The 27898-nt window shown below is 45.8% G+C and overlaps 1 protein-coding gene across 1 annotated transcript; it reads left to right on the top strand.

Moving 5' to 3' along the window:
• Positions 1–148: 148 nt before the first annotated feature.
• LOC139641133 (nucleosome-remodeling factor subunit BPTF-like) lies at positions 149–27631 on the top strand. Its single transcript, XM_071515395.1, has 32 exons — positions 149–816; positions 1940–2762; positions 4221–4441; positions 6122–6316; positions 6629–6811; positions 8981–9190; positions 9337–9428; positions 9635–9993; positions 10351–10482; positions 10876–11005; positions 11496–11631; positions 11752–12030; positions 12268–13948; positions 14392–14516; positions 15272–15400; positions 15558–15708; positions 15919–16042; positions 16963–17203; positions 17772–17939; positions 18426–18562; positions 18755–18866; positions 19121–19371; positions 19524–20418; positions 20590–22244; positions 22373–22455; positions 22652–22877; positions 23142–23674; positions 23784–23960; positions 24090–24282; positions 24671–24755; positions 25172–25358; positions 26793–27631. Exons 1-32 carry the CDS (start codon positions 321–323, stop codon positions 26830–26832), a joined length of 10449 nt encoding a protein of 3482 aa, XP_071371496.1. The 5' UTR covers positions 149–320; the 3' UTR covers positions 26833–27631.
• The last annotated feature ends 267 nt before the right edge of the window (positions 27632–27898 follow it).

Raw genomic sequence — 27898 nt, forward strand, 5'->3', positions numbered from 1 at the left:
TAATTGAAAGTAATTGTCGTCTCAGTCATTGTTGCCACTGAGCTGGAAGAATTGTGACCACGTGACTCCTCCAGTAAGGGCCTCCTGTTTGTTCAGTCAGAGGCAGAGAAGAAGAAAAATGGCGGCTCTGTGCGAACCCAAACGGGACGCCGGGCTAACGTTTTGAGCTTTCACACCCAAACCGACACCGGGGCTTCGCGGGGCGCTGCATCTTCTGAATCCCCGCCGGTCCACCTTTCTCGGGGTACCGCTTTCGCTCGCATCCGTGAAGGCTAAATAAACGCAAAAATTGAGATTGAAAATAATAGATTTTGCCTATCATGAGAGGGAGAAGGGGCAGGCCGCCCAAACCGCTACCATCTGAAGAACCGTCCCCAGCACCGGCCCGTGGTTTAAGACCCAGGAGGAATGTGAAGCCCAGGGCGAGGGACAGCGGGGACGAGGATATCGAGAGCCCCAAAAGGGAAACCACCAAGTCGGTCAGGGGGAAAAGAAAGGGGGGACCTGGCACGTCAGCTCGGGGCAGGGGAAGAGGCAGAGGTGGCGGTGGAGGCAGAGGAGGTCGAGGAGGAAGGCGGACGCCTGTCTCCAAAGCGGTGGTGTACGACGACCATGAGAGCGACGAAGAAGACGATGCTGTCAGTTTGAGATCGGAGGAGGACGAGTTTGTAGAGGAGGAACCTGTGTCCGAAGAGGATGAGGGCCTCAAAGAGGACTCGGACTGCCTGGATGATGTGCTGGACGAGGAGGAGGATGATGCCAGCTACTGTACAGAGAGCAGCTTTCGGAGTCAGAGCACACACGCCAGCACTCCGGGTAAATAAACACCACGGCCAGGTGGTGGTTAGAGCATCTTATCACACACTGCAGTGGTTGTGAGATCCATCCCGAAATGCTGCTGCTGTTGATTATTATTTTTGAACAGTGCAGGAGGCTGTATTGTTCAAAATGGAGAATGCACACTGTATGAACACAGGCCGCAGTCCACTCATTATATGCTATTGCAGGTGGATTGAACTCATGTAGCATTGCCATGTTGGCATCAGCGTCTGTCAGTGGGGATCTAATGGAGAATAGTTACATTTCTTACGGGGATTTGATTTACATAATTACTCGCACCTCGCAATGCACCTGGCGTGTAACATTACTCAATGGCATAAAAGTCAAAAAGCTAACTGCTAACGTTAGCTAGCTAGCCAACGTTAGCAAGTAACGTTAGCTCATGCTGTCTTCTGTCATCCCGAAGGCGAAGATTGAAAAATGTTAGGTAACAGATTAACGTCACCTATTTATAGTGTCTTGGTAGGTGACATTCATCATACATTGTAATTATTAAGTGAAGCTGACTATTAATGTATCAAACTACACTTCCGTGAAAGAGAAGAGAGCATATGGCTAACTAGCTAGCATACCTGTCATTTTGGCACTTTAATGTTGTCTTTTAACCCAACCGTCTAATCCATCATGCCCAAATTTTTCAACAGTAAAGACAGTTATATTCTATAAGGTGCAATACTCAGCAAGAGAGGTTAGTTAATTGGGACTGACTAATGTTTACGTGGTTATGCAGCTGGACGGCTGATGCTTTCCTAGCTGCAGGAGGAGGATGCAGTCACATTTAGCCAATAATAGACTGGCCATGTGTTGAGCCGCCCACATGAGGTGGCAAACTTAGAAGTTTGCTACTAGTTTGAAACCCGACTTTACAAGGCATGACTTTCACATTATGTGGCGAAAAAATGAAATATTTTGGCTCTTTGAATGTCATTGGTCCTGACACACTGTCCACATACAATGTAAAATAAGTCTGTTAAAAGTGTAATATTTGGCAATTATGCAGAGTATATTCATCTGGATTGATAGGGACATTAATAAGCATTTCAGTTATGGATGACACTTACCTAGTCATGAGTCACTGATTTCATTCTCTATCTAACAGGGAAGAGAAAACTACGGGTTCCTCGACCTCGCTCTCCTATTCTGGAGGAGAAGGAGATTCCTCGTCTTGAGCTTCCCGAGGCCTCTGAGGATCTGCTGGTGCCCAGCGAGGAGCTTCTCAATGTCAGCTCCATCTACGAGGTGCTGCGCAACTTCAGCACGGTGCTGCGGCTCTCCCCGTTCCGCTTTGAGGACTTCTGCGCAGCACTGGTAGGCCAGGAGCAGTGCACTTTGATAGCGGAGACCCACATCGCCCTGCTGAAGGCCATCCTGCGCGAGGAAGACTCCTCCAACACCACCTTCGGCCCCGCTGACCTCAAGGACAGCGTCAACTCCACTCTATACTTCATTGACGGCATGACGTGGCCCGAGGTGGTGCGGGCGTACTGTGAGAGCGACCGGGAGTACCAGCACGTCCTGTCGTACCAGGAGCTGGATGAGTACCCCTACGGCCCGCTGGGGGGTAAGATCAAGGTGCTCCAGTTCTTGGTGGACCAGTTTCTCACCACCAACATCGCCCGCGAGGAGCTGATGTCCGAGGGGGTGGTGCAGTATGACGACCACTGCCGTGTCTGCCATCGCCTGGGCGACCTGCTGTGCTGTGAGACCTGCTCAGCCGTGTACCACCTGGAGTGCGTGAAACCACCGCTGGCGGAAGTGCCGGAGGATGAGTGGCAGTGTGAGATCTGCGTGGCACACAAGGTGCCCGGCGTCACAGACTGTGTGACAGAGATGCAGAAGAACAGGCCCTACATCCGCCAGGAGCCCATCGGATATGACCGCCACCAGAGGAAATACTGGTTCCTCAACAGAAGGATTATTGTGTAAGTTATGACCCTTACTGCCCCTCTACCCATTCCTTTAGAATTACCCACTGTTCTGTGCCAACCCTTTTGTATGCTGAAACCGTTACAGTGGGTTTAAGTCAGTACTATTGAAACAAAATAGCGTAAGGCAGTAGGCTTTAGTCTAGAACAAGGCTTCTGCCTGAAAGTATCCCCACTTGCAGTATAGAACTAGAATAGGGTTGACAAATTGTTTGAGTTTGAGTCACATCTATTACCAGTTCACCCATGCAGCTATTAAATAATAGCCTTATGTAACATCATAGTCTCAATTAAGGTTTGTAACTTTGAAAGCAAAAGTACACTTATCCAAAATATGAAATACATATGCCTTGCACAACAGCCTGAATTTGGACAAATGGCAAAACACATACAAATGCAGCCAGCTGAGAACAGTTTCATAAAATGTGAAACCATAAGTAACCTTTAACATTGGTTGGTGTATAGAATGGACTATGCTTCCATGCATTCATTCATTTGTGTTTGTCTATAGATTATAGTAGCTATCTTGACAGTGATGCTTTTCCTAAATATTGCCCCCCCCAACTCTGACTGTCATATTGGGTTTGAGGACACCCTTTACAAATAAGAGGCTGAATTCATTTGAAGGATAAATTTTAGTTTTGTGGGAGCCTTTTATGTTTTTTTGTCCTTGAAACGTATTTACTGGCCAAACACACTTAATTACCAAAGAATCTGCAGAATATCAATGAAAGGCTTGAAGTAGATTTGTAGTCTACTAGACTCGCAGTTCAACCTGTCCTTGATGCTCTTTTTTATGGTCAATCTGATTAATTGTGCCACTCAAGTAGCTAGTATCATTTTATATAAATCATTAGCTTGCTTTTGAAATTGAATTCTGTGCCTTGACATTTTTGCTTAAGCAAAGCTCATTTCCCCCCACCCTGCACAAGCATCTCAACAGAGTCCCAGAAGGAGCAGTTTATGATGCTCCAGTGAGCACAGTGAGGGTGCTATAAACGGTAACTGCACCCTTAGTGAGATTGAAACCCCTTCCTGCTTCCAGCTTCCAGCCTGTGCTATCGTGGTACTTCTAGCCTCCTGAGACTTAAGGTTGCTGTTTTTCTTTTTTCAAATCATGCTGCCTCCTCCTTCACAGTATTTGTATCTGGTGGACTTTTTCATTCAGGGCCAAATAATATAATTTTGAGTGGGGCTTGAAAAGCAACATGTTACTTTGCGCAATAATTAAAACGATAAGTCCGAAAATTAGTGTGATGTAAGCGTTTATATTGTCAAAATTTTATGACGTTTTGGACAGTGATATCTTTATTTTAATTATTGTTTTATGTGGTAACCCGTAGAGTAATTATTTGATCTACTTCCAGCGAGGAGGAAGAAGTAAATACTGTGATGTTGCATGCAGTGACAGATTACGATAATTAATCTGTTACCTTTCCCTTTCTCACACGGCAGTGAGGAGGATGGGGATCACGAGAAGAAAAAGATCTGGTACTACAGCACCAAGGTGCAGCTGGGGGAGCTCATAGAGTCCCTGGATAAGGAGTACTGGGAGATGGACCTCTATGCCACGCTGGAGGAGATGAGGGAGGAGGTGCAGACTCACATGGACGTCACAGAAGACCTTACCAACAAAGCCTGTGGAAACAATAAGGCCTACCTCACTGCTGTCAACGGTACAGATGTTTTCTACTCTTCACATCCCAAAAGGGAGATTTCTCACATGTGTTAGCCCCAACTCAGGGTGAATGATAATTGTTAGCAGCATCTACTGATCTGCTGTTCATTTTAATCAGGTACTTGGAATAGTCCTAGTCTGGAGAACAGAGCAGGTACTTGTTAGTGGGATGCACTCTGTAGTTCATGTGAGCTGCTGTATGTTTTCAAGGTGACGTGGGGAATGGGTTATCGCCATTGATCTGACAGTTAATGATCGGGGCATGTGTGACTCGAGCTGTGTGTGTGTGTGTGTGTGTGTGTGTGCGCGCATGTCCTGGGGGGTTACATTCCGGTACAGTCTATCCAAGCTCCAGATAGCAGTGTTACTCCCCTCAGGCAGTAATGCACTGCTATCATGACAGTTGACACAGAAATGTCAGATGCTGCCTCTTCTTCTCTCTTCATGTTCTCTCAGACAACATGCAACCGTTTTTTGTTATGTTTTTTTCTACTTTCCTCCAAGGAGTCAGAGTGGTTAGAAGACTTTGTGGTTATTATGCCAGCGATATCCGTTTCTGGTTGACAGGCTCCCATATCTGTCTCTATTTGTAACAGTTTTCCTGTGTATGTACTTGTCAGCGAACTGCTGTGTTTTAGTGGAGGGGAATGTCGATAGCATCCCCTCAAAAAGGGGCAGTTTGGATAGGTATCCTGCCGTCCAAAAAGGAAGAGTAGATTCTTTCTAAAGCCATTGCAGTGCTTTTTATCTTTTCTGTTGCCTTTACCCGTCTAAAGTGATTTATGGGTTATGCTGGTATTTTTTCATCTCTTAAAAGCCCACTGCTGCTGCGGTGCAGTGCTGCCTACACCTTGCTTTGTTCATTTGAGCTGCTGGGGGACACGGCTGCTTCTCTCCCAGTGAAAACTGTAGCTATGGAACATGTGCTCTCCGGAGAACTGGCCATTGGAGAAAAGAAAATCCGCCCTCTCCTGGCTCTCTGTAGTTTGGGATACCTTTTTGCTTCATTTCTGGCTTTTCATTTCTAGGTTATAGATTCAGATTGTAGCTTATATATGACCGTAACTATTTTGTGTAGTGTCTAAATTCAAGTTCATTTGCTTTTAGCGCTGAATACAAAGTTCTCTATTATATTTCTTAATTTGTCAATAACATGGCATATTAACCAGTCAAGGGTTAACCTGGCGCCAAAAAGTTCTTGGCAGCATTTTATCAGATGTGGGGCTATGTTATGCTCCAGTTGCTTGTTTAGAATTCTTTTTTCAAATATTTTGTTGTGCGAGAGAGGGTGATTTTCATATGGGACGGGATGGTGGTTGGTTTACAATAATTTCATGTTTTTTGCCGTCTCTAATGATGCAATATGAACCCTGTTGGTACAATATTACTATTGTGACTCAAACATTCCTTGTGATGTTGTTTTTGAACTCAATCACTTGTCCACAGAGAAAATGCTTTCAAAAGTTTTCACGGTCTCAGGCTCATGACCAATTCATTAACACTTGGGAAAAGCAGTTGCTAGGTGCGGATGTATCTTCATCTCTGAACAGCGCATTCAGATTTGTTTTTTGACTAGATGTTGGTCATCTACTCCCAAGTCCCGCTGTGTTGCATGGTTATGTAATTGTTGCTTTTTATTTTTTAACGGAACATTTTTTTGTGTTTCTTGTATCTGTAGAAGAGATCATGGAGCGTGTGAAGGTTAGGCAGGAGGCACAGGAAGCGAAGAGGCGAGGGGAGGAGGTGGAGAAGTCAAAGCAGGAAGCAGAAACTGGCCCTGCCAAGACAGTGGAGGGCCCCGCTGAGCTCGCCTCACAGCTAGACAATGGAGAACACAAAGAGACAGAGGCTAAGGAAGATACTAGTTCACAAGGTAAAAGTGGACCGGCCGCTTTAACAACTGTTTATCTGTCTAGCCCTCTTTCTCTCTCTCTAATTCTCTCTCACATGCCACTATCCCTAACTTAACTCTTAAACATTAAGCCCCAGCAGTATTGATAACAGTAGGTGCAGTTTTCCCACTTGAGCAAAGTGAAGGTCATGTGAAGTCCTGTCCTCATACCATACTATGAAACTGTCAGCTATGTCTTTATGTCGATATGTCTCTGCGGCAATATCCTTCAAGACAAATGATTGTGACTCCGACGGTGCTGTACACCCTGTGTGATTGTATGTCATGCCACAGCAGCCAAAGTTCCCCCTACTGGAGAGGAGGGCGGCATGTCCGATCCTAAGCCTGGTTCAGCCACCCAGGACTCGGCCGTCTCTAAAACGGAATCCCTTGAACCTAATGAGGGAACCCAGCCTGCCCCCTCTGGGAGCCAGGCGAGCGGGGAGTCCCCTGTAGAGGCGAAGCAGGACAGAACAGGTACACCGAAGAGTCCGACAACTCCACTCTGGTGTCCAGCTATCAGCAGCATCTCTAGCCGTTCTACTCATCCTCCACATCACACCCCCCTCATCTGTCTGCTTGTAACCATTGGTCGCCTCAAACCGCACCCTGCCCTCACAGCACAGCACATTTACCTTTTAATGTGTAGGAGGACGACCACACTGATCCGTTGTGTTTGTTCATATACCTAATTATCAATGAAAGCGGTCCATTGTCTGGACAGGGCTGATGATACGTCTGTCTCCGTCAGCTTTCCATCCATTTTGACGGAGAAGAAAGTTCCATCGAGTTGAACTTTTTATAACCGGACAGAGTCACCATCCATTTAGCTAATTAGAATTGAGGAAGCGTTCCTCAGTTTGTTTTGGGAAAAATAGCAATGAACACTGAGACCTATAAGGAGGCTATAATTAATGCAGTGTACACCATCCTGTTGTTATACGACTCATCATCAAAGGATTACAAGAACAAAGATAAAATTAAGAAAAGCTTGGCATAACGTACGGAGGATTGTAGGTTTGCCAAGTCGTTTTTTTTAAATTGAATTTATACTGTAGTCCATTGCTTCTTAGCACCACTATGAACAAAGCCTTCTTGGCATCTATGTTCTCTTCTTACTCTACTTCTGCCACGCCCAACACGTTCGCTTTCCAAAACAACACAACGGACAGAAATCTATTCATCAAAAATTCTGTCTGTTTTCTGACGGATCAGTGTGGTTTTGCGCATACATTGCCATGCTAGTCACGGCTGTCGTCAGTCTCTGTTTGCATTTGTTTGCCCAGTTTGCGTTTGTTGTGTTGGCTGGCCGATGATCAGTGTAAAATTGTTGTTTCCCCATTTTGTTTAACCTGGCTTTAAGCAGGCCACTGTTTGTGTCTGTCCTTTTGATGATCCATTTCCTGTAATTGCACTTTCTCTTGAGAATAATGCTTCCTCAGTTGACCTTACTCCAACCACTTCTAATTCTATAGGCCTACATGGGTGACAAGTGCTGTGAAAGAGCTCTTTGTGGGTCTTTCTGCTTGTCCCTTGGACATAAATAACAAGTGTAACTTTGTAGCCTCTTCACAGACACAAGACAAAACTCCTCTTAGCAGTGGCCATTAAACTGAATTAATTTGTATAAAAGTGCCTCCTTTCTTTGCTTAGCTCTACAAAAACACTTAAGCTCTTGCTCCTCATGCAATACTAGAGTGCCCACAATTAGCCTGTTTCTTTGCATATTACCTTTTACAGCATCTCTCCATTATCTTCAGCACACATCTAATTGGATAGTGAGAAGATAATGAGAAGATATTTTCTTCTCTCATTGAATTGTTCCAATGACACCTTAAGCTGTTGCAAGCCATTTCTGTGCCATTCATCTTGTCTTGACCTACTGTAAGCATAGTGCTAAAACTGTTGCACTCAGCACCTGCTTTGGTAGTTAAATGCGCCATTCATTTTTGTTGCATTAATTTCTTATCTTGTGTTATGCATTGTCTCTTGTGCTCATGCTCTTTAAAAGCTTGCTTTTGGCACTACGGTGGCTAGCGTCCCTGGCAGCAACGACCACGCTAAGTCTGTCACAACCAGCTCCTTATTCTCATTCCAATTTATGTGAAATTGGGCTGGGTTCCTGTTGCTCAGACAAAGGGCTCTCTGCCTGGAAGCCCCACCTGCTACCTCGACTACAAAGAGCTGCATATATATGCAGGATTCTCTCCCGTAACAACTCAAAGGCAGAGCTGGTGTCTTAATTTGGCATTGCAGCAAGTGCACAGCTTGTGTTCAAATTGTATAGCCTTTCCTGGCTGGAGGGGTGTAGTTTTATCAGGCTGCCTGGACCGCTGAACTGCTTATTCGTCCATTAAACATATTTACAGATTAAGCTGTTTGTTGGTGTAATATGCTAATTGTGCATTATCATCAAGGAGCAGGTGATTCGGGCAGTAGGATCTGGCCAGAGTATTTTCAGAATTGCATAATTGCAGTAGTTGGATTTTTGTCATTCATCTTCTCTGTGTCACTATCATGTGAGATTCCTACGTTTTGTTATTCAAACAGCTGATATCTTTACCCAGAGCCTGTTGCCAGTGTTAATGACACATCTTTTCATTCCTGCACCCCCCAATGCTTGGTTTTACCCATGTACTTTTTTAGATAAGGATGTGAAAGCAGAGTGTAGCAGTGAGGAGAAGCCCCCTGACCAGACCCAGACCCAGACCCAAGGTCAGCAGCAGCAGTCACCTCGGCCAGAGGTGAGCAGCGGCAGCAGCCAGGTGTCTGGATCTGGGAGCCTCAGGAAACTGGAGGAGCCTGACCTGGCCGACAGGTCCTCCCAGTCCTCTTTCACCAGCCAGGATGGGACAGGTAAACATCAGACAGGCTGCTTAGTGCTCAGAAAGCAAATGAAGGAGCTGAAGAAAAATAAGATGTTTGATTGTCTCTCTGTATCTCTGTTTGAGTCAACGTTGAATTTGCTGTGCTGATATTGTCATCTGTTTTGTGACTGGCAGATGAGTATAACGAGAGGGTCAAGAGTGACAGACCGACAGCAGCAGGACAGCAGCAGGAGTCTAATAATCCAACACCCAGAAGCAGCAAGGAGGTGAGGGGTGCCTGTGTGTCTGTTGGGGTTGCAGACCAGAACAAAAAATGTGGCCTTCCAGTAGAATTAGAATTGTAATTCGAATGGACAGAATTCTGGTTAAAATTAATCGAAGCACTAGGAAGAGAATCCCCTTGAAAATCCAACTCTGACTCCTATTTCTGACAGTTCAGTTGAATAACTTTACTTCTCCCTTCATGCTTCAGTCGTCTCCCACACGCTCTGATGGTGACGCCTCCCGTCCCAGCTTTGTCAGAAAGGACCTTACAATGAAGACCAATTCGAACAACCTGTTCAAACTCGGCCAGGAGGGTAAATACCGAGTCTACCACAACCAGTACAGTACCAACGTCCTGGCCCTCAACAAGCATCAGCACCGTGAGGACCACGACAAGAGACGCCACCTCTCCCACAAGTTCAGCCTGACCACTGCCTCCGAGTTTAAATGGAACGGCTCTATCCACGGCTCGAGGGTCCTGACCGTCTCCACCCTGCGTCTCACCATCATCCAGCTGGAGACCAACGTCCCCGCACCATTTATGCACCCTAACTGGGCCTCGCACAGGTATGGCTCAGAGCAAACTCTTCAATAAAAAGGCAGTGATGCAATTCTTGCTGTAATGCCAGTAGGGAAATTCACTTTTCACTGCTCAAGAATGCTTCAGCAGGGCGGACGATTGCCGAAATTGGGGATGAACGTGGGCCCTCTAGTTGTAGGCCAGTCGATGAAAACTGAAGTCATTGTGATGCAGACTTTAAATACTCCAGGTTCAATACACAATGTGAGGATTCTTGAGGCACTATTTGCCTCTTGGAAGTGTTTTGACTCGGCGTTAACGTTTTCAAATGTGGCGAAGCGCTATGGAAGAAAGAGACAGCCGCTGTGTTGCATATTGATTTGTATGTCTGTGCGTTTTCCTAGGTCCAACTGGAACAAAGCAGTCCAGATGTGCAGCAAAGCCAGGGAATTTGCCTTGGCCCTGGCCATCCTGGAGTGTGCCATCAAACCGGTGGTCATGCTGCCTGTATGGAAGGATTCTCTTGGACACACAAGGTAATAGGGGAACGAAACCAGCTGCAGGGAGTGTTTGGCAATGGGACATATTTTATGAGCAGCTGTTGGGTACCAATACAATTTAACACATTAGCACATAGTTTGCTTTCCATAACATTGACAGAAATTGTGCTTTGGAGGCTTGACTCAGCTAATTATGATCTGCCTCACTGCACCAGTGATAACCTCAGCCTGTTGATCACCTCTGCTTTAAAAAGATAACATTGCTGTGGTTTTCAGTGTGCACAGAGTAGCCCACACAACACAATGGCTGGAGTGGAGTGTAGCTGACCAAACAAGTCACTTCTTTGCTGATTTGATCCTAAATTATTATTATTATTAGTTTCCTTTTTAATACCTTTGTTTTGTTGTTTTTTCTTTCTTTTTCTTTAGGCTACATCGCATGACCTCCATGGAGCGGGAGGAGAAAGAGAAGGTGAAAAAGCGAGAGAAAAAACTGGAGGATGAGGAGACACTGCTGCAGGCCACCTGGGTGAAGTACACCATCCCCATCAAACACCAGGTAAGACAACAGGACCTTTCATCTTTCATCCAGCTCCTCCTGTGACCGTAGAGTGGGTTTGACATCATGCATACTGATATAGCACAAATAGATCAAAGCTTCGAAATCCAGTAGAGAATTCCATACAGAGAACAACATCACAGCTTCAGAAAAAAAATCATGATTGAGCTCCTGTCCACTGGGTGCCATTTTTGTTTTTTTGTTTTTTTTAGCTAGTAGCCTTAACAGTTGCTTAAGGTGCTGTTCATGTTGTTGCTAAGTATTTAAAACCCATTTGAAGCATGGTGCTCTTACTTAAAGTTGAATTGTTTTTGACTTAAAGTCAAAAGTCTTGCTGAGCTCTGTTGGGAACGCATAACAGCGCATTCTGTCCTATGAAAGTAATAGTAGTAGTAATAATAATATCTGTATTGACTTGAGGGGGGTGTTCAGTGGACTTTTGTGGTTCTTCATCTGAAGGCTTCATTATTTCCTATTTCTATCTATTTAGGTGTGGAAGCAGAAGGGAGAGGAGTACAGAGTGACTGGGTATGGAGGCTGGAGCTGGGTCAGTAAGACCCATGTGCCACGTTTTGTTCCGAAGCTACCAGGGAACACAAATGTAAACTACCGCAAAGAACTGGAGGGTAAGGGCTGAGCTGTCATAGTTTTCCACTGTTATTGGTTTTGTTTTCCTCGCTTTATACTCTTGCTGCTGGCAGTTTGGGCTCATATTATGGTTACTGATTTATTCACTGTCTTCACAGCAGCTAAAATGAATAAGGAAAATGCAGGGGCTAGCACAAATAAGCATAAAGAATTGATGGAAACTGAGAAGCAGACGACTCAAAGCACTGTGGATAAGGACGAGGAGCAAGTATCCGGCAATGTGTCATCTCAGAGCACTTCCTCAGAGGAGGGGCCGACTGCAAAAGAGAAGGAAAGAATCATGAAGAAGGAGGAGGAAAACAATACGGAAGAGAAGACTGATGAAAAAATGGAGGTTGATCCCCACCCAGAAACTGCTTCTTCCAGTGAAGAGAAAGGTAGATGATTGAAATTAAATTATATTTCTCTTGTAATTACACTCTTTATCTTTGGATTTTGTTTGCTTTGCTTGTTTGTGAATGCATATCCATTTCCAGTCACACTTAAACCCCAACTAATTGTCTAAAGAAAGAAAGACTAAAAAGACAAATCTATGCTTCCAAGAAACTGCTCTTAAAAGTGTCATCGTTTTTGCTCCTGTCATCCACTGACTCCTCTGACTCTCTCCGTCTTAGATAATGTTGACGAGAGAAGCCCTTCCTCGCCTGCTGGCCAGCCTGTGAAGGAAGAACCCATGCAGGGAGTTGAAGAACCCAAGAAGGAGAACTTGGCATCGAAACCCTTCAACTATGATGTTGTGAACGTCAGTGAGGGCTTCCAGCTGCGCACAGCTTATAAGAAGAAGGTAAAGCCCTCCAAACTGGATGGGCTGTTGGAGCGCCGGGTCAAACAATTCACCTTGGAGGAGAAGCAGAGGCTGGAGCGGCTGAAACTGGCGGCCCTGCAGTCCAAAATGGCAAAACCTACTGCCGGGGTCAAGACTGAGGGCTCCGCAGCAGCCAAACAGGAGCCTGCAGTGACCCCATGTGCTAAAGTAGAAGAGAGGCAGGCAGGCCCACAACTGAAAGACCTGGTGGTTAAAAAGCTTGACTTTGACCAAGAGCAGACAGAGACAAAGACTGAGACAGACAAATTGGATGTCAAATTAGACTCCACAGAATCCACGGGGCCCAACCACAGCATACGGACAGAGGCAAATGCTGTGCAGGGGAACGGTGGGGAGACCTTAGCCTATAAAGAGGTGAACGGAGCGTCCCAAGCAGGCACTGAGCTCAACAGTAACGACTGTATATCAGAGGCAATAGTAAGTACAGAAAAACCTCCCAAACCAGAGGTGGCTCGAGCGGGAGAGAATGCTAAGAAGCGTGGGTATGAGGAAACTGAGCAAGGCAGTGGACAGAAAGGCACAGAGAGCATGGAGTTGGACCAAAGCAAAACCAGTCCAGTGCAGGTGAATGGGAAAGCTGTGGTCACTGCTCCTGTAGACTCAAACGTCAACTCGGACCTGGCCAATCGAGTCCAAGGTGAGATCAAAGCTGTGCCTCAGAAAGAGCCTGTCAAATCTCTGATGAATGGGAGCCTGTCCCAGAATGATGTGTCCAGCATAGATCATCCACCTCCCTTGAAGGTCCCAAAATTAGAGAACCATCTGGCAGAGAAGGGAGACTCTTCGTTAGGTGTCGCTATGGTAACAAATAAGAACCAAGAAGTGCCCATGGACAATGAAGAGATGGTGGCCAGTAAGCTTCCATCCTCATCCCCTTCTAGCCTGAGCCACAACAGTACAGACAATTGCAGTAGTGAAGGCCAGAAGGCTGTCACCCAAGGGACCATCACCACCACTACTAGTACCACAGTGGCGCAGACATCTGAGGAATCCAGCAGCAGTGTTAAGCCTTCTGTGACGTCTCCAGTAGAAAGCAGTGCAGTCTCCACCAACACTACCACCAAAACCACGGCCACCCAGCTCAGCTCCCCGGCCCCCGGGGCAGTCGTCTCCCAGGGGACCAAAAGCGGCATCACAGCAGCGGTTACAGACACCAAGACGGGCCCCTCCGGTTCAGCGATGTCTAGCTCCATGACAGTTAGTAAAGAGTATTCCACCAGGGACCGGGTCAGCCTGCTCAGGTTCTCCAAATCCAAGAAGGCACGCTCAGGCACGGCCCTGCCGTCCTACCGCAAGTTTGTTACCAAGAGCAGCAAGAAGAGCATCTTTGTCCTTCCCAATGATGACCTGAAGAGGCTGGCGAGAAGAGCAGCCATCAGAGAAGTGCCCATCTTCAACTACAACGCCAAGCCAGCCCTGGACATATGGCCCTACCCCTCACCCAGGCCCACCTTTGGGATCACATGGAGGTTCGTAACATATTTACCCTAGTAGGCCTTTTTATGCATTAATATCCCTTTATTATATCCATTATTTGGGATGCTTACATATTATGTTTAAGAGTTGGTACTTGTAAATTGCATATACAATAGCCAGCTCTTCTTTCAATGAAATATGATGGATATACCGATGTTAGCCAGGATACTGAGGCATGCAAACACCATATCCCATTACTGATGGTAGTTGCTGTCTGATGTCCTTTGCCACTGTTCTGTTTACAAGGCAATTTTGTTTTGGTTCATGTACACAGCAGTATCTGTTACCAGTGTTTAAAAATACATAGAAACAGCTTATTAATTGCATATCCTGAAGACGCCTTTAATTTGTACATGGATGATTCCCTTGAATACCATGTGCATGTAAACACACTCGTTGCACTGGTTCTGGTCACTGACTTCTGTGTCGCCTTCAGGTACCGTCTCCAGACTGTGAGGTCACTGGCAGGGGTCAGCCTGATGCTGAGACTGCTGTGGGCCTGCCTGAGGTGGGACGACATGGCTGTCAAGCCCTCTGCTGCTGTAGGGACCACTCGGAAAGGTGAGATAATGCCGAACTCTTCCTCTTCCCCTTTGTTGTCCGTTCCCTTGCTTTTGACTCTACTTCTCTGTATGCCAGTGTCTGAAGGTGCTTTCTTAATTGGTTTCCAGTTCAATTCAAAACTGTTTTTAATATACTGATTATTTTTAAAGTGATAATTGTCTCAGCACCAGGTTAACATTACAGAGCTTTTATCTCCCTACATTGAAGCGTAGTCTTAGATCAGATCAAGATGAAGCTTTTGACTGGTCCAATGTAAATATTGAAGAGAAAAGGTGATTGAGCATTTGCATTCAGGTCCCCAAAACTAGAGCAAACTGTCAGAGGAAATATGATAAGCAAACTCTGTCTCCTATCTATATGACAAACTCGCATTTAACAGCTTGTTATTGCTCTCATTATGCCACCATAGCTTCATGAATCTGTCTGTTGGGAGTACAATAGACTGAATTTTGCTTTTGCTTTCACTTGGCCTTAACAAGCTATTGATTCTTTTGTATGATTGTTCCTCTTATCTTACAGCAATTCGTAAGATGTTAAGAAAAGTGCTACACAGATCTAGTTATTATTACATATTGCTGACAGATATACGAGCTCAGTTCATAAGATAAAGACAGAAATGGCTGCAAATTGGATTACTAATCAAATATGCTTGCAATGTCAGCCATGGATGCTAGTAGTAATATGACTACAAAGTGTCAGACAATTACTATTTTAAACCATTTTACTGATATAATGTTTGATTCTTGCCACAGAAACCACAGACACGGACATCACTACAACAGAGATCATCAAACGAAGAGACGTGGGGCCTTATGGCATACGCTCAGAATACTGCATCAGGAAGATCATCTGTCCCCTCGGCAACAGAGACACTCCCAAAGGTAAAAGATAAAAGTTCATAGAATAACGATGCAAGAAAAAAAAGAAAACATTTGAAGAATGACCAAGGACCCTGGCCTGAGGACTTGCTGCGGCATTTTTTTTAGTGATGAACATTTTGTTCCTCTCTCATTTTGTTTCCTCCCTCTCCTTGAGTAGAGACCCCCACTCCCCAGAGGAAAGGCCTGCGCTCCAGTGCCTTGAGGCCCAAGAAGCAGGAGCCAGCCAAGCTGACTGGACCTATTGCCATGGAGACGTGGGTGGCTGAGGAGGAGCTGGAGCTTTGGGAGATTAGGGCCTTTGCAGAAAGGTGAGAAAGACACAACAAACCTCTGGCCTGGGCTCCATAACAACACTGTTTTATGGAACACTGAATTCCTACTGGTGATCTTTTTTCCCCTTTATCTGCTTATACTAAATGTCATGAGGGCTTTTCTGTCTCTTTTCTATTTTGGGGGCTGAGGGGTCATGGTATGTGCGTGGATGCTACAGTTTACCACCTTTTCCCTTTGTGTTGCAGGGTGGAGAGGGAAAAATCCCAGGGCGCAGATCCCTCTAAGATTGGCAGTAGTCTGAAGACGGCAGAGGATGTCAAGGCCCACCTGGAGGCTCAGCTAAAACAGGCCAGACAGGCTGCTCAGCAGGTAGGAACATTGCACATTTTACATTTACAGTACTGTGCAAAAGGCACCCTAGATTTTTTATATAAATTTTCTCTTAGATGTTTACTTATTTGTTTTGTGCAATAGTGTCAGTAGACTGCTCTTTATAGTAAATTTTTTGATATTTAAAAATATTTCATTATTTTTGAAATCATCATCGCTTGACATATTTTTTTTTACATGTGCTTAAAACTTTTGCACAGCACTGTACATTTAGTATTTTAGGCATTTAGCTGATGCTTTATCCAGAGCAATTACAATGAGCAGGTAGAGGTTTATTGTCTTGCTCAAGGAAACTTCAACAGTTGATACATAGACACATTGCCTCTTGTGGAGATCAAACCTGTGGCTTTCCAATTAAAGAATGGCTTCTTTAACCAGCAGGTTGGCCAACCTGCTGCCAAAAAATAACATGGCATGTGGGCGACACCTTTATCTAGCGCACCTTACAGTTCCACAAGTTCTTCTTGAAACTACAATAACTGATTCATTCTTTAGATATGGTGTTTATATTAATACCACCCATGTGTTATGTGAAGACCAGTGTGTTGACATAGAAATGCATTAATTAGCTTAATTAATGGCCTCATTAGTATATCTGGTGATTATGGCTCAAGTGCGTGTTGTTTGTTATTTTTGCTGTGTTATATTGTATGTTGCCCCATTTTCCTTTTCTAATTTCAAAACATTTTCTAGTTGTGTGCTCAATGCTTTGGGGACCATAAGCACAAAAACAAAGACAAATCTTTAGATCATATATTACACAGTGTAATTTAATTGCATCTTCCAACTTAATTTAGCCCATTGATGGATTCCACTAGCTATAGTGTAATACTACAGGCTGATTGTTACCCTAGCATACCTCTGTCTAAACCCTTTGGGACTGTAACCTTTTGTTTTAGAAACGCCTTGAGCAGCAGAAGACGGGTGTGACCACCACCACTTCCTCCACCACCACCACCAGCCCCACCAGCACCCCCACCACCCCAGCCTCCATGGGCCAGAAGACAGGCCAGGTCACATCTGGAACCAAGATGGTCCTGGCCTCTAAACTGGGCTCACCAGTTTCCTTCCAGCAGGACAAGAACTTCCAACAGTCTTTTGCTTCCTGGGTCAAGCAGGGTCAGACCAGCAACAGCTCAGGTAAGCAGATGGATGACAAGGAGGATTTGAAATTCATCTCAAGTCCATCTGAAATCATGTATTGAGTGTTTTTTTCCAGTGAGTTACGTGGGTTTTCATCCTTCATATTCTGTTAGACAGGCAGACACAAACAAAGGAGTTTGTGGTTAGAACCATTTTTTTTGTTTCCCATTTTTCTTTTTTTTTCTTCATCGTTTCTTGGTCGTCATATAAGATTTTGTAAAAGGTCAATCACTGGCATGACTTTTTTCCACAACCTTTCATTTTTTTTGTGTCAGTTGCCTATATTGGTAAATGTGACCAGTTTGCCAAAACGACTTTGTGGCTCGTGGTGTCCACTCCCATTCCTGTGAACCAGGTTTTCAATTTTTTTAGTGCTTTGGATCCTAGAGGAATACACGGGAGCTTCTGTGAGTTTAAATCACATGATAAATTACCACTCCCAGATTTTCAATACAACAGCCCCTTTGTTGACCCAAACCTTCCAGTGGACACCACAGCTATAGACTGGCTGTTGTGGTGGCCCTTTGGGTATGCGTGACTGCAGGTGGCATGGTGTGTCTTGCAGCCTCCACGGGCTCGGTGGCCACCATGGCTAGCAACGTCACCACCTCAGGGCAAACCTTCCAGATCGCTGGCGGCCCAGTGACCGTGGCTGGCCAAGTCCTCACCGCCAAACTTCCGCTGCCTGCTAACAGCAAGATTGTCACGCTCAACATGCCCAACACGCAAGGAGGTAGGGAGCAAGAGAGTCGTCGTCCGTTTCGGTTGGTTCGCGCTTAATTGCTCCTTGGAGCAATGTGAGGAAGACCAAGGACTGTCATGTGAGATGCAGAAATCTGCCTTGAGATAAAGTAGCGATACACTGTGCATGGATGATGCCCCTTGATGTTTTTTTTTTTTCTTTTTTCTTTTTTTAAGGGAAATTAGTAGGAAGAAGAGACTACTTTGCCCACATTAGATTCGTAGTCATTTTGTTCATTTTTATTCCAGCAGCTGTTTTGACCACTTTGATTCTCTGAGTTGTCTTTAAACTACTGTTACCAAGTACTGAGTACAAAAACTTTTCGAAAGTGAAAATGCCTTTTTGAATTGATTTTCAAATTCCTTTGTCCCTGACCCAAAGGCTTTTCAGCTTTTGTAAAAAATGCAGTGATCTCTATCACTGCATGTGCCCAAGGTGTGTTCGCTGCTCTCCTCATTCATTTGCTCTCCTCAAAAGGTGTGGTCCAGCAGAAAGTCCTGGGCATTTTCCCCTCTGGCCCTCCTGCTAATCTACGAACATACAGCACATTACATCCCACCACTGGCAACATGAACCTCAGAGCCACCACCTCTGCCTCAACCACTCAGCAACAGGTAGAGATTCAAACCCTTTCACTGTCAGCCTCTTTACTTTGTGTTCCTTGTCTTTCACCCTCTCCTCACTTTTTACTTCAAGGTAGGGAAAATATTAAGCTTAACCAGTGGCTAATTGGTTAGTTTTTATTGTGAGGGAGTATATCTCTATGTAGTATTTTCACTTATCTGATTGCTGGTTCTCTGTCCCAGGGCATCACGGCAGGAGGCCAGATACGGCCGGGCATGACTATGATCCAGTCACCTACCCAGGGTGCCACTGTGGGCACAACAATGGTCAGAAGTCCAGTGGTGGCTCAACAAGGTATTCTGTCCATCAATAGATTTCTCTCTATTCTCTCTCTCCAGCCTTTTTTGTGTATGAGCTGATCATGTTATGTGCACTTGTTTTTTTTTCACACTAAGTTGATAATTCTTGACTGTTCATTTGGTTTTGATTTGAAATGTGCTTCAGTAACTATTTGATTGCTGTTTGCCTGTCTTGTTTTGATCTGTGCTGCCTTATTAAGTTCTTCCATGTCTTTCTGCCGTTCTCGCTCCCTCCTCCACCCCCTCCAGGCCAGCCTCAGCAGGCTTTGACCCAGATGGGCCGTGGCCAGCCTGTATCCACAGCTGTGTCTGGTGCTAGTCCTGTGCAGACCACTGCAGGCCAGAGAGTAGTAGGTGCTGCCCCGTCGCCCCGTGCAGCCACCCCGGCACCTGGACAGTCCCCCGCCGCCCCTCCGCCCGCCTCCCAGACCAGCAGACCTCAGCAGGGCCAAGTCAAACTCACTATGGCCCAGCTCACACAGCTAACGCAGGGTGCTCAGGTGAGGAGAACATCCTTTATGCCCCCCCCCCCCCTTGTCTCGTCTCTTTCCCCTTCCTCCTGTATAAACAAACATATTTGCACCTCCAGTGTAACAAAGTGTCTGCGTAATAGTAGCTGAAGGTGTGATTTCTTCTGTCTGCGACCCTCCAGGGAGGGAACCCAGGTCTGACAGTGGTGATCCAGGGCCAAGGCCAGACCCAAGGCCAGCTGCAAATCATTCCGCAGGGGGTAACAGTCATCCCTGGCCCCGGTCAGCAGCTCATGCAGGCAGCCATGCCCAATGGCCAGGTCCAGCGTTTCCTCTTCACTCCCATGCCCCCGGCCTCGTCAGCCTCAACCTCAGCACCCACCACTACTACCACCGCAAAACCCATATCACCCCAGACCACTCAAATCCCTGTGTCAACACCAGCCCAAGTCAGAGCCCCTGCACAAGTCCAGACGACTGCCTCGGCCCTAGCCCAAACCCAGGTCGCAGCCCCTCTGCCTGTCCCAGCAGCCCAGGCCTCGACCCAAATGCAAGTTTCTGCCCCAGCCTCCGTCCCTGTGCAAACCCAAATAGCCCCTGTGCCTGCCCCAACACAAGTTGCAGCCCCAACCATGACTCAAACACAAATCTTCGCCTCAGCCCCTGCACAAACCCAAGCTGTGACATCTGTACCTTTCCCAGGACAAGTTGCACCCCCAAACCAGGCCCAAACACATGCCTTTGCCCCTACCGCTGCCCTAACCTCAACCCATGTCCAAATGCAAGTTGCAGCTCCAGCCCCAGTCACAGCTCCTGCCCAAGTTGTTGCCACAGCAGCCACTACACACCTGGCCCAAATGCCAGTCTCTGGCCCTGTATCTGTTCCTACACCTGCCCCTGCTCTTGCTCCAGTCTCTGCTCCTGTTATAGCTGCTGCCTCCACCCAATTTGCTGTCCCTTCCCCAGCCAAAGCTCTGGTCCAAATCCAAGCCACATCGCCTGTCCCTGTCCATGCCACAATGGCCAATGCCGCTGTCACACCAGTCACAGCCACCTCTACAACACCTTCAGTGCCAGGTAAGAACGCCCCCAAACACCACACACACACCACTACTATGACCCTGTTTTACTGATTTGTTCTATAAGTGCAATAGTCCTGTAACTATTGTACTGTAATTGCAATTTGACTTGTTTCAAATGTAATTTTAATAATTCCTCTCTTCTTTCTATTTCTCACTCCTCTTGTAGCTCTGACAGCGCAGAGAGCAGCTCAGCCTCATGTTTGGACTCCTGCCTTGTCTCAAGCCCAGGCTCCAGTCCAGCCAGCCCAACAGGCTGCAGCTCCTGTTCAGCCCCCCGCCCTGGCCCCTCTATCCTCTCTTGCCACTCTACCTGCCTCTGCCCCTGCCCTTGCCTCTGTATCAGTCTCCACACATTCACCCCTTACTCTTCCCCCTCAACCTCAAGCACAAGTCCAGCACACTGCTGCTGTATCCATGCAGCAGGTGTCTCAAATGCCAGTCTCACCAATGCAGGTTCATATGAAGGCTGTACCTGTATCTTCTGTTGTTACCACAGTAAGACCCACCCAGCCTCAACTGCAGCCCCAGGCCCACACTCAACTTCAACCCCAGCCTCAAGCCCAAATCTGTGCACAGATACAGGTCCAGCCCCATGGTCATGCCCAACAAATGCCACACATTCAACCCCAAGCCCATCTCCAGGGCCAAGCACAAGCCCAAATCCACCCCCAGGTCCGAGTCCAATTTCAGCCACGGGCACAAATTCAGCCACAAACTCAGCAACCGCCCCAAGCCCAAGTTCAACCCCTTGCTCAAATTCAACCTCAGGTGCAGTTTCAGTCCCAAGCCCAAACTCAAAACCAAACCCTGCCCCAGCCCCAGGTCCAGGCCCAACTCCAATCAAGAGTACAACCTCAATACCACCCACACGTACAAGTTCAGTTTCAACCACAGGCGCAAACCCAGCCTCAGGCTCAGCAACAGCCCCAGGTCCAACCTCAACCCCAGGTTCAAGCACAGCCTCAGGTTCAGTCTCAGGCCCAAACTCAGCCCCAGCCCCAGCCACAGATCCAAACCCAACTTCATCCCCAGGTTCAAGTTCAGTTCCAGCAACAGAGCCAGATTCACCCACAGCCTCAGGCCCAGCAGCAACCCCAGGTCCATGCTCAGTCAAAGGTTCAAACTCAAGTCCAAACCCAGCCCCAGGTTCAAGTTCAATTCCAGCAACAGACGCAGGTCCAGCAACAGCTTCAGGTCCAGGCCCAACCCCAAGTCCAAGCCAAACTCCAAGTCCAGTTCCAGCCTCAGAATCAATCTCAACTTCAAGGCCAGCCTCAGATTCAGGTCCAGTCTCCAATCAGGCATCAGCTGATCACCGTTCCGGGCCTCCAACAACCAGTCCAGCTGCTCTCAGCCCTCCCGCCCCACGTTGCAGCCCAGATCCAAGCCCAGATCCAGGCACAGGCACAGCAGGGTGGTACAGTTCCCCAGCAGATCAAGCTGCAGCTGCCTATTCAGATCCAGCAGCCAGGGGGCCAGGTACAGACCCACCAGATCCAGAACATGGTGGCCATACAGGCGCCAGCGAGCGTCCAGGAGCAGCTCCAGAGGATGCAGCAGCTCCGGGACCAACAGCAACAGCAGCAGCAGCAGCAACAACAACAACAACAACAACAACAACATCAGCAACAACAACAACAACAACAACAACAACAACAGCAGCAGCAGCAGCAGCAACAGCAGCAGCAGCAGCAGCAACAACAACAACAACAACAACAACAACAACAACCGAAGAAGAAGAAACAGCAGCAGGAAGCCAAAAGGGAGCAGAAAGAGCAGAACCTGCAGGCCACTAGCCCTGGGGATGGCATCCAAAAACAGGTGGGACTCAAAAAGAGCAACTCATGATAATTGATAAATTACCATACCTCTGTCTGTGATGATTAGTGTCATTTAAAAGCGGTTGAAGAACATCCACATCAACTGAAATGGGTTTTTTTTGTTATCAGACTACAGTGAAACAGAATGCTACAGCAGAACAGCTGAAACAAAGGAAGACCTTGGCTGCAGCTGAGCGAGAGGAGAACCAGAGGTTTGGGTCTTTGTAATCACAGAACTATTGAGCTTTATTATACTTGCCGTAGGTGGCAGCAGTGTTTCTTTTATATTATCTTTGCTGCACCTACTGAACCAAAATTACCTCCGCCACTCACATGTACAAACAGTTCTACAGGAAACGCTGATAGTAGTTCTATGACTAATCTAACCTTCTGCTGTCCTCTGGCCAGGATGATCGTGTGCAACCAGGTGATGAAGTACATCCTGGACAAGATTGAGAAGGACGAGAAGCAGGCAGCTAAGAAGAGGAAGAAGGAGGAGGTGGTGGAGCAGAAGCGCTCCAAGCAGAACGCCACCAAGCTGACTGCACTGCTCTACAAGCACAAGGAGCAGCTCAAGGCCGAGATCCTGAAGAAGAGGGCCCTGCTGGACAAAGAGCTGCAGCTGCAAGTACAGGTCAGCATATGGATATAGATATGGATATGGATATAGAGTAGGTGCACATGTCCATATGAACTATTCTGTATCAGACACCGCTTTTGGAATGCAGTCTAATATACATGCCAAGGGAATACCATACGTTGTAGTTGATGCGACATAATTGCATTTTTCTGTCCCCTATTCTCTCTCCCACATCTTCACTATTTTATTGTATTATATGAGAGTTGTTTCTCAGTGTTACTCATTTGGTGTGTGTGTGTGTGTTTGTTTCCCTCTCAGGAAGAGCTGAGGCGAGACATAGCCAGGCTCCAGAAAGAAAAGGAGAAGGCCCGAGCTGCTATTGCCCAGGCAGCCGCCGCTGCAGCCGCCGCCAAGGCAGCCTCCCACTCCTCCCAGTCCTCCCACTCCTCCCATTCTTCTCACTCTACCCATTCCTCCCACTCCGCCCACACAGTGACCTCACCCTCCTCGTCCCACAAACGCAAGAGGGAAGAGGAGCGAGACAAAGATAGAAACAGAGATCGGGACAGGCATCGTGACAAGGACAAGAAACGGGACAGGGACAGGGACAGGGACAGGGATAGGGACAGATATAGAGACCGAGATAAAGACCGAGATCGAGAGAGAGACCGAGAGCGGGACAGACATCGGGACAGGGACAAAGAGAAGGACAGAGATAGGGACAGGGACAGAGATGGAGATCCCACCTCTTCAAAACACAAGAAGAAGAAGACTATCTCTACTACCTCAAAAGATCACAAGAAGGACACCAAACTGTACTGCATCTGCAAAACACCCTACGACGAGTCAAAGTAGGTGTATTTCAGTACACTCGACTACACTGTGAAGCACACAACGAGTGATAACCGCATCATCTCGATTTCAGCGAGACAACAAACTAAAATGGTCTTTTTCTCTCAGGTTCTACATAGGCTGCGACCTGTGCTCCAACTGGTTCCACGGCGCGTGTGTCGGCATCACCGAGAAGGAGGCCAAGAAGTTGGAGGACTTTGTGTGTAACGACTGTAAACGTGGCCAGGAGGGAGGAAGCAACGAGGAGCTGTACTGCATCTGCCGCACGCCATACGACGAATCACAGTACGGCTCCTCACACATTACATAATTTAAAAAAACTTAGAATACACTAGGCTTCCTAAGTAAGTAATTTGGGTTTTCAGTGCACTCACCAGACTGTTTATTCACTCTGTGCCCAATTCTCACCCCCAGGTTTTACATTGGCTGCGACCGCTGCCAGAATTGGTACCACGGGCGCTGTGTGGGCATCCTGCAGAGTGAGGCCAATCACATAGACGTGTACGTGTGCCCACAGTGCCAGTCGACAGAAGACGCCATGACAGTCCTCACGCCGCTCACTGACAAAGACTACGAGGGGTTGAAAAGAATATTACGTTCGTTACAGGTATGGAATCGTCTGCTGTTGCAGTCTCATTGCTCACACAGTAATAATAATCATGAACTTTATATAGTGCTTGTCTTAAAGCAGAGTGCTTTGTAAAAAGGCAGAAAAACAGGGAGCAGTAAAATATATTAAAGGTATAAAATTCACTAAACATTAAAAAGAAAAGCAGTGAAAAATAAAAACGTAAGAAACAACACAAAAAAAAATGGGTGAAATCAAAACCATCACTTAAGTTAGTCTATAAACGTGTTTTATGAAGTAAATTTTGTCTTGTAAGATTTTATTTTTAAGATGATACTGAATTTCCACATAAGCACATTATTTACACCCTCTTTCACTTATTCATTTTTACGATTCTTTGCCTAACTATTTCTTGTAATTTCAACAGTCTCACAAAATGGCATGGCCTTTCCTTGAACCAGTGGATCCCAACGATGCTCCTGATTATTACCGTGTGATCAAGGAGCCAATGGGTAAGAGCAGATTGCGGATGATCACTCCCACTCCCTCTACATCAGCCATGGAGAACGAAGGACTGGTTAAGCTTTTCAGACCTTGCTTGAGGAAAAGGGGAAAGGGGCGGGAGGGAGGGGGGTTAAATAGCATAATTCCAGCTATTAGTATATAATGGTTTCAATGGTGTGAAACAAGTGAAAGATGGGGCACTGTTAATGCTTCAGTTTTTGATTTTGTGATGTAAGCAACATTTGACAAAGTGAACTATATGATAGATTATTTTGTACATCCGATAATGCTCATCTATAAAATGTGGAAAAACAATTTCCCTTTCCATACTGTTTGATCCATTAGACTTTGCAACAGAGAAAATGTTATGTGCATACTTTAGAAAAATAACTGCGTCTCATACATATTTCTGTATCCCTGGTAGACTTTTCCACAATGGACAGCCGATTGCAGAAGCGACATTACCAGAAGCTCACAGAGTTTGTGGCCGACGTGACCAAAATCTTCGACAACTGCCGCTATTACAACCCCAACGACTCGCCCTTCTTCCAGTGTGCCGAGGTTCTGGAGGGCTTCTTTGTGCAGAAGCTTAAAGGTTTCAAAGCGAGCAGGTAAGGTGCGGGGCTCCTGTGACTGCAGACCCTCCAGGTCCCCCCCCCCCCCCAAGTTTCTCTCTCCTCTTTCTCACTTTTCTCTTTATCCGCTGTAAGACTTTGATGGCTGATTGAAACATTCTGTCACATGTCAGTGTATTTTTTTCCTCAGTTTTGCATTTATATCTATCATTAACTTTTTACGTTACGCAGCATGTCCGTAGCAGTAGTGTGTATGTGGTCGTGGTATTTTGCTGCAGAATGTGCTTTAGTTGTAGACTAGTCTCGGCTTTTATCTGTCAGACCTGCCTGTGGTTTTAAGGTTGTGTAGCCTTACTAAAACCCACAGAGCTGACAAAATGTTAAGACATTTTTCCAATGTCATAACTTGGCAGTTTGTGCCTGCTTACATCCGTGTCATGCATCACCTTGCATTTGTGTCTGTTCACTTTTGCTGCATGCCTTTTGATTTATGCCATCCCATTCTCTCTTTCTTACAGATTGTCAGATTCTTAAGTCGGCCAATCTAGCTGGAGTCTGAGCTGGATGCCGGGGTCTCTAGTAGTAAAAATGGAAACCTGCTGTTTCATAAACAGCCAAAATGTCTGATTATTTAAGAATAAATAACACACACACACACAACACACCAAATGTGCTTTCAAAAAACAAACCATGTAAATGCAGTCAATTTGAAATTCAGTGATGATCACAAAGTGGCAGCCATGTTGACATGCGTTGGTAAAGTAATCAAGGGATATGCTTTTTTTTTTTTTTTCTTTTTTTTTTTTCCTTTTGATCATTTCACCAAGTCAAACTGTTCCATTGCAGCAGCTAAGCTGTTTCAGTGGGATGTTAAATGCATTTTAGTTCTTAATTTGTATTTATTTTTCTGATGTACTTCTGAGTTGGATTGGATATGTTGTCCTCTACCAGATATATAAAGCTGCATATTTTATCATGAGATATTTATCAAAGGTTTTATGTGTTACTTCCCCTTGGCTTTTCTTTAGGCGGCTGTTCAGGCGGTTCTCTTGAATGGACATAATTTTAATAATGTACAGTGATAGTAAGAGATATCTAATGCGCTAAATGTTTGATTATTTGGATGTTTTAAATCATTGTGAAACTGAAGTCCTTTTTATAAAGCATTATTTTATGGATACAAGTCTACAGTTCAAGGAAATGTGTCTGTGGAAGTGAGGAATTTTCAGTGGACCTAAACCCCACCCCATTCCTCACTTCACAAAATAACCTCAGTTTGTAGTCATGAAAGATCTCTTCAGTAATAAAGGCATTCCCGGTAAATTACACCAACATGGCTGCAGGATCCTCTGCTGACCCCTTTGCATCCGTGTTTTTGTCACTGTGCTGTTCGATCACTGCTGTTATGACCTGTAACAATAAAATAAATGTGAAGGCTTCTCAACTTTCCCCTCTCTCCGCATTCCGTAGGTCTCATAACAACAAGCTACAGTCCTCTGCAGCCTCTTAGAAAGCGTCGCACATTGCTCAAACAAAATGCACTCGCCAGGAATATGGCTTTTCTGAACAATAAGTCTGTGACGGACTCTGCCTCGTCCCGTTTTGGAACCGCTCCTCTGACTGTCAGTGCAGCCGGCAGCACTACTTCCGCAGAACTGTGAGGCCCAGCGGCCCTCTGCCCAGCTCTAACCTAAGGGACCTCTGGGGCCTGTTGTGACAGTGGGACTGTAAAGAGGAGTGTGAATAACTAAGGCATTTCAGAAGAAAGTTTACCTCGGAGAAAAGACTCTTAAGGAGCTCTCACATTTCCATTAACTTTGTTTATGATCTGAATCTTCAATTTTTTTTAATTTTTTTTTTCTTTGCCTGTTGAAAAGCCCTTAGGCCATCATCATGGTCATCATGTCCAATGAGAAATAAGAATTTGAATACCGACATACGTTGGCTGAGTTTTACTGAGCGTAATGTATCAAAGTTTTTGTGTCTGAAATCAGATTTCACAGTGAAACACCCTTTTCCTCCCCTTTCCAGTCCTTGTTTTGTCTGAATTGGCATGGAAGACATTATGTCATACTAAATGTCTGGACATCAGTAGTCTGTCTGGTTAAGCTTTCATAGCCTACTGAAAGTAATAAGCTATTATAAATGGTTTGCTCTGCAGTAGTGACTGAGAAGGATAAAACACAATGTGCATTTGAAGGTTATCATGCCCTGTTTGTAAAAATTTGTCAGATTTTGACTTGTTTTCTTTTTCTTTTTTTGTATTACAGCTGAAGAAATATTGATGTATATGAAACATAATAAATGGAAAAGACTGATTTCTTCCTCTGTACTTTATTTGTAGCAGTGGAATGAATTGCATCCTCAATTTGACACTGACATGCACAAAGACGAAGAAGAGTATCTTTATTAAACTTGTTGACATTGTTTCTTGTAATCTATTTAGCGTGTATGGTTTGTGTTAGGGTAGTAGATGAAAATGTCATTGTTTATGTGAAACTCGGATGTAACCTTTGAATGAGTTACGAACCCGATACAAAGAAGAGCTGTCGTCACAGTATTGCCGTAATGCTGTA

Source organism: Centroberyx affinis, unplaced genomic scaffold (genome assembly GCF_046629955.1).
Source record: "Centroberyx affinis isolate AG114_WGS23_722 - 3 ecotype Tasmania unplaced genomic scaffold, CSIRO-AGI_Caff_v1 ptg000348l_1, whole genome shotgun sequence".
NCBI classification, from domain to species: domain Eukaryota; kingdom Metazoa; phylum Chordata; class Actinopteri; order Beryciformes; family Berycidae; genus Centroberyx; species Centroberyx affinis.

Excerpts from the sequence above, each read along its gene's own strand:
- LOC139641133 (XM_071515395.1), top strand. The coding sequence starts at position 321 with ATGAGAGGGAGAAGGGGCAGGCCGCCCAAACCGCTACCATCTGAAGAA. Across the intron at positions 11,006-11,495 it reads CCATCCCCATCAAACACCAG|GTGTGGAAGCAGAAGGGAGA; the intron begins GTAAGACAACAG and ends CTATCTATTTAG. Across the intron at positions 23,675-23,783 it reads ACACCCTACGACGAGTCAAA|GTTCTACATAGGCTGCGACC; the intron begins GTAGGTGTATTT and ends TTTTTCTCTCAG.